Source organism: Kogia breviceps, chromosome 1 (genome assembly GCF_026419965.1).
Source record: "Kogia breviceps isolate mKogBre1 chromosome 1, mKogBre1 haplotype 1, whole genome shotgun sequence".
NCBI lineage: Eukaryota > Metazoa > Chordata > Mammalia > Artiodactyla > Physeteridae > Kogia > Kogia breviceps.
Window position 1 is genome coordinate 169802846 of NC_081310.1, and position 12459 is coordinate 169815304.

General features: G+C 39.9%; 1 protein-coding gene across 2 annotated transcripts in view; it reads right to left on the reverse strand.

Moving 5' to 3' along the window:
* The window catches only part of SMAP2 (small ArfGAP2), a 46926-nt gene that overhangs the window by 16288 nt on the left and 18179 nt on the right, over nucleotides 1–12459 (reverse strand). For both annotated transcript variants that reach the window (XM_059044125.2, XM_067010462.1), the window contains exon 2: nucleotides 905–1038. In XM_059044125.2, coding sequence (XP_058900108.1) covers nucleotides 905–1038 — 134 coding nt within the window. The remainder of the gene's footprint in view (nucleotides 1–904; nucleotides 1039–12459) is intronic.

Genomic DNA, 12459 nt, shown 5'->3' on the forward strand with positions numbered 1-12459 from the left:
GACTCCTTAACACTTGTGAGAGAGAAATTCCAAGATTTAAAAAACTCTTCAAATTCCCAAATACCTCCATGGCATGTAATTTCCTTCAAAAGATACAGTAAAGTGTAGCTGGAAAATATAACGAACCTTTTAGTCCTTTAGTGAATCCATAAAAATAATCTAAATTAACTTCTAAAGCTATTTTCTGTTAAGAATAACCTCTTATTTCTAACACCAACTTTAGCAACTGGTTTTCTTTGGAGCCTCTTTCCCCCCAAACAAAGGAAAAAAAATTTTTTTTAATCACTTTAACAAGTTTCAATGCAGGAAGAGAATATAGAACAATGAAGCCACATCGAGGTGCAGCTCTTGGGGCAGGCTGCACTCACTAACTTAAGTGTCTCATGCCCAGCCCACCAACCTAACAGCAAGCAAGATTCATATATGCATTTCTGCAATAAAACACTATTATAAGTCTATGTGTTGGAGGGTTTTCTTTTTTTAAGTGAGTTTCTAAAACTATAAACGTTAGATCTGCAAATGCCAAGGCCCTTAAAAAATAATCCAAAGATCCCCCTTTATACCTTCATGGATCCATGGGGTCCTAGTCCATAGACTATTAGTGCTTTGAAGGAAGCAGAATATAAGTAGAATAACTTGTGTCTTAAATATAAAGATTAAAAATGTTAAATGTGACAAAAGTGTTTAACAACTAAACTTTCCTTTACCTTCACCTTTATGCCCAGTTTGACTGAAATTCATCCGGAACTACTTTTACATGGAAGTATGGGAGCAGACAAAAGTGTTTAACAACTAAACTTTCCTTTACCTTCACCTTTATGCCCAGTTTGACTGAAATTCATCCGGAACTACTTTTACATGGAAGTATGGGAGCAGTTGACTCACTCTTGGGCTGTGTAAATACCTGGATCTGTTCCTGAGTCCACTGGTCGAGGTTAACTGATTTTACCCTGGATATGTGCACCCCGAGATTCCTGTGGATTCCAGCACATCGAATGCAGATGAACACACCAATGTTCCAGGAGGCCCATCGTGGTCCTGTGAAGGTCAGGAACAGGGCAATAAAGTACAAATTAAAACAACATTCACGACCCAAAGTGGAATATTTAGATTATCAGACAACATTTCTGCTAGAACATAAGCGAGAGAATTGTTACCACAATCATCTTTAAAAAACTTTTTTTTAGATTTTATTTTTATTTTTTTGGCTGTGCTGTGCAGCTTGCAGGATCTTAGTTCCCCAACCAGGGGTTGAACCTAGGCCCTGGCAGTGAAAGTGCTGAGTCCTAACCAGTGGACCGCCAGGGAATTCCCATAATCACCTTTCTTCAAAAAATTAGTTTTGTTCATTCCTCCAAGAATCAACTTTCTTTAAGTTTAAATTTTTTTAAAATGTACAATACAGTGGTTTTTAGTATTCTCAGACAGTTGTACACCATCACCACTATCTAATTCTGGTGATGGTGTACACCCCAAAAAGAAATCTCAAGCCCATTAGCAAGCACTCCCCATTTCCTCCCAACTTCCCCCCACCCCAGCCCCAGGCAGCCACAAATCTACTTTCTGTCTCTGTAGATTTGCCAATTCTGGACATTTTATATAAATGGGATTATATAATGTGTGGGCATTTGAGTATGGAGCAGCTTTTTACAGTGTCTGATAATATTGAGTGTTGAAATGCAAATATTATAATACTGTTACTCATGGTTTTTAAAAATCCCAGGAGAACAATGGGAAGTCATGTCACATTCTATTTAGTGTCTTACACGAACAGCCCTCCCTCAAGAAACATTTCAATGGTAGTGAGACCTGGATTCAGTTTTCCTACCAGGAAAAAAGATACAGACATGCCATGCCAGCTCAAGGCTCAGCCTGAAATTTAAAACTTTGTTTATCTTCCCCTCCCAACCAGGCCTATAAAATATGCATCCAGATTCACTTAATAGGATCCTTTCCCCTCGGGCTGATGTCCCTACTTTACCCAGCTACAGAATTATTTAGATTCACGATTGTCAAATAACAAAGATACTTATAGCAATAAAAAAGAAATCTCAGATATGTATTTCAGTAAAATTCTGTTACATAATCTTCCATCCCCTGCCAACTTTGTTCACCCTAATAATCACTCTGGGAAATTTTCAAACTCTTCTTCATAATTTTTATACAGGATAAAACTGACTTACTTTTTATATGACACTTGCTGAAAAATCACTAATATCTCCTCTGCCATCATTCCACTAAGCAGAAATTTACCACATAAAAGAAGGATGATGTCAAAGTTAGAGGTTTTGATAAAGAGGTGAAAAGACACTAATTGATTTTCTACAGAGATAAACAGGACCTGCATTTGGAGCAACAAAGGACATGAGGTTTCAATTCTGATGGACACAGATAATAGTTTGGTTGGTCTAAGGGTTTTGGTAGCAGTTTTAATAAGGGAATGCTAGAATCATATGGCAGAAAATTATTCTTAGAAATTTGAATCCAGAATTATTATAAGTAAGAATGTAATTTTTAGACAAAGGTATTAGTGCTACTATGGCAAAAACTACAAATACAGAAGGCTCAAGTCCTCCTTATAACCACCAGGTGGTGTTCTCTGCCTGAAAGTTTATCCCAATACCCTCATACTGCTCTAATCTTGCTAGGCTCAGATTTATCTTCTAAAAAGACCTTCAGTCCCTTCAAATCCCCAGACAGATTTGCACAGTAGATCTGCTATGTAGCCAAAACACACACATGATCCACACACTTCTTTCAGTGGGAGTTAACATAAACACAAAACAGAAAACCTAAATAGATGTGAATGAGGTTCCTTAGCGTGCTGTATGTCTATTTTGGGTTACAGTTTTCATAAAGGAACTCAAATAAAATCTAAATTATACAGGATTTAAAAATGGGACCAAAAGTTAATGTTTCATGTTTCTTTACTATTTTCCCTTTGCTCGAGATTCTAGAACTCATAAGATAGCTACATTATATTTGTTTGCTAACAAAATCAGAAGCCAAAAACACTAATTAAAAGGTAGCTGTGGGACTTCCCTGGTGGTGCAGTGGTTAAGAATCTGCCTGCCAATGCAGGTGACACGGGTTCGATCCCTGGTCCGGGAAGCAACTAAGCCCGTGCGCCACAACTACTGAACCTGCGCTCTAGAGACCACGAGCCACAACTACTGAAGGCCACACTCCTAGAGTCCGTGCTTTGCAATAAGAGAAGCCACCGCAATGAGAAGCCCGCGCACCGCAATGAAGAGTAGCCCCCGTTCACTGCAACTATAGAAAGCCTGTGCTCAGCAACAAAGACCCAACGCAGCCAAAAATAAAATTAAAAATTAAAAAAGTAAAATGTTACCTGTGGAATGTTATGCTATTTGCTTCCTGACCCTAAGTCTGGAGAAGGTGATTCCCAAACATCTAAGCTACTGTCACAACTGTGGAATTTCTCCAGATCCCATTCCAGAGTATTTAACGTCTCTTTGCCTCGGAGGAATACAAGACTAAATCCTGATATTCTGGAGCCACTAACAAGGCCTCAATATAGAAACACAGGCAATAAAATTTTCATGAAAGGTCAGAGGAAGCCTTCTCTGCTCCCCCTCCCACATCCCTCCTACAACCTTTTCCCAGTGAAATACGGACAGTTCTATCTCAGACATTCAGCCTCCTTTAGTTTTAAGCCACTAGATTTATTAATCAATAACTGCATGCTCCATAAAGGATTCTGAAATTGGAGAAAAGGAAAACACAGGAGAGATACTTATATGGCTGAAAATATGGGAAAATGGTGTTGTTATTAAAAGCATAATGTTTGCAGCCAGAAAAAAACTTACATTTCGAAGGTCAGCTTCATCAGTGATTAGCTGTGTAACCTTCAGAGAGATACTTAAGCTTCCTAAATCCCAGTTTCCTCATCTACAAAATGTGTACAATAATATTCACCTCACAGTGCTGAGAATATGGAGGGGTAATAATAAAAGAGAGCTACATATAAGAACATGGTATAGAATGAGATTTCTGGAACCCATTTCCCATTCATCTTCTTCATGATAAGAGCATGTTTTGTTTTGTTTTTTTTCTTTTGCGGTACGCGGGCCTTTGACCGTTGTGGCCTCTCCCATTGCAGAGCACAGGCTCCAGACGCGCAGGCCCAGCGGCCACGGCTCAAGGGCCCAGCCGCTCGGCGGCATGTGGGATCTTCCCGGACTGGGGCACGAACTCGCGTCCCCTGCATCGGCAGGCGGACTCTCAACCACTGCGCCACCAGGGAAGCCCTGTTTTGTTTTTTAATTAATTAATTTATTTTTGGCTGCGTTGGGTCTTCGTTGCTGCGCCTGGTCTTTCTCTAGTTGCAGAGAGCGGGGGCTACTTTTCGTTGCGGTGTGCGGGCTTGTCATTGCGGTGGCTTCTCTTTGTTGCAGAGCACAGGCTCTAGGCATGCGGGCTTCAGTAGTTGTGGCATGTGGGCTCAGTAGTTGTGGCTAGCGGGCTCTAGAGCACAGGCTCAGTAGTTGTGGTGCACGGGATTAGTTGCTCTGCGGCATGTGGGATCTTCCCCGACCAGGTCTCGAACCCGTGTCCCCTGCATTGGCAGGTGGATTCTTAACCACTGCGCCACCAGGGAAGTCCAATAAGGGCATGTTAACGAATTCATATGTATAAACCAACACTATGCAACACCACAGAATGCTGCTTGTTAGACAGGAATGTGGGTTCTAGTCCTAAAACGTCAGAATCAAAATCAACGGACAGAAGAGCAGAAAGAAACTTACCCTCAATGCAATTTCAAAGTCTTCTAGAAAACATGAAATTTTAAGCAGCTTCTTTTATCTCCCTCAAAATATTCCTTGAGAATATACTACTTAAACCCCCAGCTGTTCCCCTTTTCTGTTATACGCCCCCGCCCTGCCCTGGTGTCCATACACGCCTCCACGGCACACACAGAGGAAGGTGGGAAGCTGACAGCCATCTGATGTGCCTGGATTCCACAGTACCTGGTACTGTTGCTACAAGGCCAGCCTACTTAAACGTGGGATACATGCAAAGATAATCCAATTGTTCCATATACACTGGCCATGGCAACCAGGGAGAAAATATAAAAGATACCATTTTGAAGTTGAAAATGGAAAGAGACTCTGAGAGGCAATATTTCAAACCATTTTAAAGGCAAAGAGGATAGAAAGCGATATAAACTTGTAGTGATTAGCACAACACAAGAGCAAGGTCATGGCTAAGTGAACATATTCATCAGGGGCCTACAAGCAGGCTCAGGAAGCATTAAGCACTATTAAAATTAACAAATAATCACCCTGCAATGAGGGATCAGTAAAAATGAAGAAAGTATATGGATTTGGCTAATCTGTCAAGAAATGAGCTCTAGTAAGTACCAGCCCAGTATCAGGGAAATCTAGGCTTACACTGACTAGTTACATGCCTTTTGACAAGATTCTCCAGGGCTTATTTCTCCATTTGTAAAATGGAAAGCATATAAATAAATCCAATTTACATTCAACAACTGGATGCCTTCTACATAACTGAGTTAACTACTGATGCCAACTGCAAATTTTTCTTGGGGCTGAAACTACCCCCATCACCAGAGCTACTAGGCCTAGGAGGGTTCTGGGCTTGAGAAATCAGCAGAGAGAAGAGAACTAGAGTTACAGATAGCTTGAGGCTACTATTATAATAATTACCATTTGTTGATCTCTAACCTATGGAGTTCCAAAAAATAAATGTTAAGGGGGAAAAAAAAACATTGCTAAATCAATGGATACCCATAAGTTAGACCAGCCAGCATCTTGGAGCTGTTGAAAAGCTCTTCAGCAGGAAGGGTCAAGGAAAGGAGAGAAATTCTCTTTCATCTTCCATCCAAGCCCTGTTGAATCTACCTTGGAAACTTTCCCAGAATCTATCCATTTCTACCTAGACCTTCTCATATCTCACCTATAAGCATTCATTTTTTCTAAATGGGCATAAGATTGCTTTGTTAGCTCTTCTTTAAAAATTTTTATTGAAATATAGTTAATTTACAATGTTGTATTAAGCATTCATTCTTTTAATATTATTTATTGAGTACCTACTACGTGCCAAGCACTCTGCCTGCTAGGTACTAGGAATACAAAGGCAGAGACAATGAAGATGAGATTCCCTATTTCAAAGAGCTCACAGACTAACAACTAAACAGACTCCCACCAGAATAATTTCTCCAAAACACAAATCTGTACAGATCAGGCCGCCAAATGTAAACTTTTCATGTAGTCTCAAATATAGAGGTGAAAATGTAAATTGGTTCTAATTTTCTGAATGGCATATTCCAAACTGAACTCTCAATCTCTTGCTACAAAACCTGTTCTTCCTCCATTCTTCTCCATCTTAATCAGTTACACCTCCATCCGTTCAAACGCAGCAGTCAGAAATTTATACATCATTTTTTAATACCTTTCTTCTTCAACTGCCATATCTACACCATCACCAAGACCAAATATCTCTCAAATCAGTATCTCCTCTCTCCATCTGCAACACTATTTCTCTAATCCAAACTCACCAGATCTCTTGGACTAGTGCAATAACCTAATTAATGTCTTTCTCCGCTTTTACATTCCCTTCTCCTCCAACACCAAACCAAAACATTCTCTGCAAAACAGTCAGCTTGAGCTCTTAAAGAAGCAAAAGTGACCTTGTCACTCAGCTGCTTTAAACCTTTCTAGGGAAGCCCGCCTTCTGTCACTTGGATTAAAGAACAAAATCCTTAACGTGGTCTCCAAAGTCTTATATGATCTGGCCCATGGCTACTTCCCCAGCTTCTCAACTCCAATCACGCCAGCCTTCTTTCATTTCCTCAAAACACCAACATGTTCTTTACTTAGGGCTTCTGGCCCTTGTACACGCTTCTCTCACTGCCTAAAGAGCTCCTTCCCCAACCCCTATCCACCCCTTGTAGCCTGGTCAACTCCTATATATCTCAGACTCCCAAGGTCTCAGCTGGAAAGCTTCTTCCTCAAAGGAGCCTTTCCTTGGTCCCCCAATCTAAACCAGATTATATTCTCTCTTCCATCTTTTCTTCGGTTTTTGCATTTCGTTATGGAAAATTTCAAACACACAAAAGCCGAGCATAATTAACCAGCAGCTTCAGCAATTATCAACCTCTGGCCAATCTTATTTCAGCTATACTCCCACACACTCAACTCCCAACCTTGGAATATTTTGAAGCAAATCCCAAATATCATACCATTCAATCTGTATATACTTTGGTATATACCTCTAAAAATAAGGACGTTTCAAAGGTTATAAACTTTCATTTATTTTACCCTTTACTTTTTCTTTCTAAGTTGTACCATATTTTATCATATATTTATTTGTGTGATTGCTGAACATGTCTTTTCCACTAAACTATAAGTGCCACAAGAGCAGGCAGATCTGTGATGTTCACTGTTACATTCCCAGGATACAGCACAGTTCCTCGCACACAGCAGGGAGGCAAAATTTGTTTAAAAATTAATTGAAAGTAAGTAAATCCTTTGAACACCACCCACCCCCTCTGTAAGAATTCATCAGGGAAACAACAGGTCAAGTACACAAAGAAATATATTAAGAATGTTCATTAATATATTAATGTTCCAACAAAAAACATCAACAGATTCCATAAAAGAACTATGATATCACTACTCAGTTAGGGAAAAGAAAATTGTAGCTCTTTATTTAATAGAGAAACATGTCCATGTTATATTAATTACAAAATATAATTTTAAACAGTATAAACAGAACAATTCAAACTATTTTTGTTTAAGAATGTGAATAAATGTATATGTATGCACAGAAAAAAATGTCTAGAAGAATATATGTAAATATATATGTAAGTATATGTAAAATATCAAAAGCTATTATTTCTGGGTAGTGGGATTGTGAAATATTTATTTTCCTATTTTTTTTTACATACTCAATTGTTTACAATGAACTTCTATAATGAGAAAAAACAGTACAGGTATTTTAAAAACAATAGAGCCATCCATGGCTCCTTACTGGCTGCAAGATAAGTTGAAACTCCTTAGCATGATAATAAAGCCCTTTAAGAGCCCATGCTTTACACAGGATGAGCAAGTCATCATTCTGAAAAATGTCATGACTCACACCTCTTTGCCTACACCTTCTTCCTACCTGAAATGGCTTTCTCCTCCATTCCCTGCTCAAAAACTTCAAAATCTAGTCCAATGTCACCTCTTTCTGTGAGTCCGTCATGGGAATAAATCTTGACCTTTGCTATGGCTAAGAGTCCATGGCATGCTTTGGTCTTCCAATACTTAATATCTTATTACAGTTAGTTGCTTATGAGACTCTCTTGCCCTAAATAGACTATCAGCTCTGGAAGGCAAGGACCTTGTCCCTTCATCATTTATCCCAAACATTTACCACCATTCTTGCAAGTAGTACATCCAAAATAAGTATTTGTTAAATGAAGTTGTCAATTTACAAGATAAAAAGCATACAATTTTTTTCTGTTTTGCAAAATGAAGGGAGAAGAACTTTTCAAACACTTTCAAGGCAAAGATATTACACAGAAAAGGGATTAGGTTACTTTGGTGAGGCTCCAAAGGCAGAATTAGCACCAGTGAGTAGAAGTTGATTTGGGCACACTCTGGGGAAGAATTTCCTAACTAATAATTAAGGTTGCGTGAAAACAAATGCAGCATATCCAGAAACAGTGGAATCCCAGTAAGTGCGAGTGTTCAAGAGGAGGCTGGATGATCAACTCTCAGGGATGGTGGAGAAATGATCCCTGCACAGTGGGTGGGGTAAACCATGAGCTGTAAAGTCCCTTCTAGTACCATTGTTCTACTGGCTGATTTGTAGGAAATTTTCATGTCCCTTCCTGTTTGAAATTCAGTGGTTCTGAAGGTACAACGTGAGATAATCTATGAAGATGTTAGGTCTTTTTTTTTTTTTTTGGCCACATCATAAGGCATAAAGGACCTTAGTTCCCCGACCAGGGATCAAACCTGTGCCCCCTGCAGGGGAAGCACGGAGGCCTAACCATTGGACCTCCAGGGAATTCCCTGAAGATGTTAGATCTTGATGAATCTAAAAATATGAAATCAAATTCAGTTCATGGAGCCTATGACTGGCACTGAAAGCTGGTTTAAACATGATAGACACATAAGGAAGAACTTCCATCAACACATTCTGATTTGAAAATAGAGGCAAATTTCTCCTGAATTTGGCCTGTCATTAACTCCAACATAAAATTTGAGAATCAAAGCGAAGAAGCAGCAGTATTTGTTTTAAGAACAATTCTAATGCTAGGTACCTCAGTTCCACTCATTATATCCCTTCAACCCTTGATTCACTACAAAGAAGAATATACATAAACACCAGTGGCATCTTGGAGAAATTAAGTAGGGCTACTAAGAGGTATGTTTACCAGCCTATTTCGATCTACACAAAAGAGAATTCACCTAGTTCCCTATTCCAAAATAACAATAAATAGTAACTTTGAACCTCTGTAAGTACAAACATTTTAAGGAACCATGAGGCCAAAATAAAAGCTTACTCAGTCAACCTCTGCTCTCAGTACGCTCTGCAAGAGAAGTAAGTCCCTTTCCATCCGGTACATCTTGTAAGAATGTTGTTTCCTTTTGTCAAAAAGAGACCCTGTCCACGTTCATATATTTGAAAAAGCAGAAGTTAATCTTCTTAAATGTTTGAGACAAAACAAATTGCAAGATTTCTGAGCTTGATTAAAGAATAAAGGTAAATACTACCCCAAGGAATTTAAAATTGGAAAATCAGAGGTGGAAAGAACATTACAAGTCAGTGAGTCTAACCTTCTTATTAGTCATTGAGATCCTTTTATCTGGTTCCTCCCTAAACAGCTCTGGTACTAAGTCAGTCATGTACCATTTCAAAAGGAAGGCCATTCTACTGTTGGATGGCATTGAATACTAGAGATGCCTTCTTTACACTGAGTCCCATTAATCTGCCTTCTTACCATTTTTACCTCCTGGTGCTGCTTCTATACTACTCCCATATTTATATAAAATAACAAAAAATGCAAGATACAGATAGAGGTTTGGAGATTCTAGACGAGAGCAGCTGTTCTACACTCAACTAAAATACAAGCCAGTTGAGCCAACTTAATCCAGGAGGTCAATGACAGAACAGATGTAGCGAACAAACTGCTATGATATCCATGGAGATGAAGCAAAGCAACATTATCCTACTACCAGGTAACCAGAAAAAGGTGGTTAGTGAAGTAGAACACTGCTGAGCACTCATTGATGAAATAGTTGGTCTACATCTAAACCCATTTCAGCAGATAACTTATAATGGTCTTTGGGGCTTCCCTGGTGGCACAGTGGTTAAGAATCTGCCTGCCAGTGTAGGGGACAGGGGTTTGAGTCCTCCTCTGGGAAGATCCCACATGCTGTGGAGCAACTAAGCCTGTGCACCACAACTACTGAGGCTGCGCTCTAGAGTCCGCGTGCCACAGCTACTGAGCCCGAGTGCCACAGCTACTGAAGCCCGCGTGCCTAGAGCATGTGCTCCACAACAACAGAAGCCACTGCAAGGAGAAGCCAGCACAGCGCAATGAAGAGTAGCCGCTGCTCACTGCAACTAGAGAAAGCCCACGCTCAGCAACAAAGACCCAATGCAGCCAATAAATAAATAAATTCTTTTAAAAATAAAATAAAATGGTCTTTCTCTAAAGACATTAAAGCTTGTAACACTAGGAAATCAACAGGGAAGTGGAATGGGGGCTAGTGGGAAAAAAGGAGGAGACATTGTTAATCTTTCTCTTGCTGTTAGCAGTGCTTACAGACAATGGAATGGCCTTGACTTTGCTCTGCTCTGGAGCAGGGGTGGTGGTGGAGAAAATTAAATACAATTGAAAAAAAGCCTACAGAAAGTAATAAGCCTAAAACAATAAAACAGCCAAATAGCCAGCACTAGAACAAGGCACATGTCTACTGCTGGGTGCAGCAGCTTTCTCAGCTTCTCTATACACTGGCTATTCATTTCCTTTAAATCCTAGGAAAACCAGTACTTGCTCTGAATTAGTCCAGTAACATGCTTGTACATATCTCATGGTATTTACCTGACCCCTGCTAGCCACAAAACTATGGGCTAAAAGATAATAACTGTATCTCTAAAATTAATTAAACTACTCTGAAAAGACTGAAGGAAAGGCAATTAACTTTTAGTAAATTTAGCTCCACATCAATCTTATTTGCCTTATTTATTATTGGAAGGTAGAGATTTATTGCAGGTTAGGCTCTGTTTCTGGTAATAAAGACGACCCAATCAAACAACCTGTACCTTTATTACTCAACTCTATTTCCCAGAATACTTCAGAAGGGAAAGGACCAGGTCCTATTTTGAACTTTTTTTTTTTTTTTTTTTGGCTCTGAAAAGGACATTCTGCCAAGGTATGTGCTGATGAGGTCACTGCCCCATTCAAAGACATGTAACTTAGACCTCCACTGTCAACTGAACTCCAAACTAAGTGTGGCTTAAATTCTTCCACAATCTGGGCCTTTCTAGAATCAATTCTTGTTATTCCTCTTCTTACTTCTATACACCAACAAAGACATCACTTCCTCTAAAATGGTGTGTGCAGCTGCCAGCTTCCAGGTTCCAGCCACACAGATAAATCTGAGGGGGTGACTCTCACCCACAGACACCCAGAGGCCTTTCTCTGATTTGGGGACAAGAGGCAGACTGAGGGACTCCCGGACAAGGTGAGTCCCTGATTCTACCCAGAGGGCCTCCGACTGCCACAAAGGTGTCCTTCCAGCCAGTCCTGGAGCAGCCTCTGTGCAGTACTGCTGGTGGTGCTCTCTAAAAGCCTGAAACAAGGCCCAAGTCTCTTGGGGTTTCCCTGCGAAGTTCTGGTATGTGATGCTATGATTGTTTTCATAGTAGAGAGCTGATATATTTTAAAGAGGGGAAAAGAGCTAGCCAAAACATCTTCTGCCCGGGGTTGAAGAATCTCATAAAGTCAGTGAGAAGATTAGACTGATTAGACAAGCTGATGCCTGCAGCAGAGGCCAGTCCTCTGACGTTACAAACCTTGAGTATGGCAAAATGTAATAATCTAAACATGTCAACCTCTTTACTTGAGAACACAGTAGATTTTCTCGAAAAATAACTAGAAGTGAGCCCCTAAACTTTCATTTCATGGAGGGATGGTGGCTTGCCTTCAAGGACATACATGGTTACTCAAAGATATGTCAAACTCTCTCCAACCCTTAGCGACTGGTGCCAAAACACCCTAAAAGAGTCTCAGAAGAATGCAGAACAACTTCAGAGGGAAAGAATGGATGGTATGGTTGAAAACACTCATTTTCAGGAAAGCCTAGCATTGCTTTCCCGAGAAGCTGCAGGATGGGGGCAAAGAGTGTGGGAAATGAAGAAAAAAAATGCTTGAAAACTCAACTACACGGGTGAAATAGGTTGTAAACCATAAAA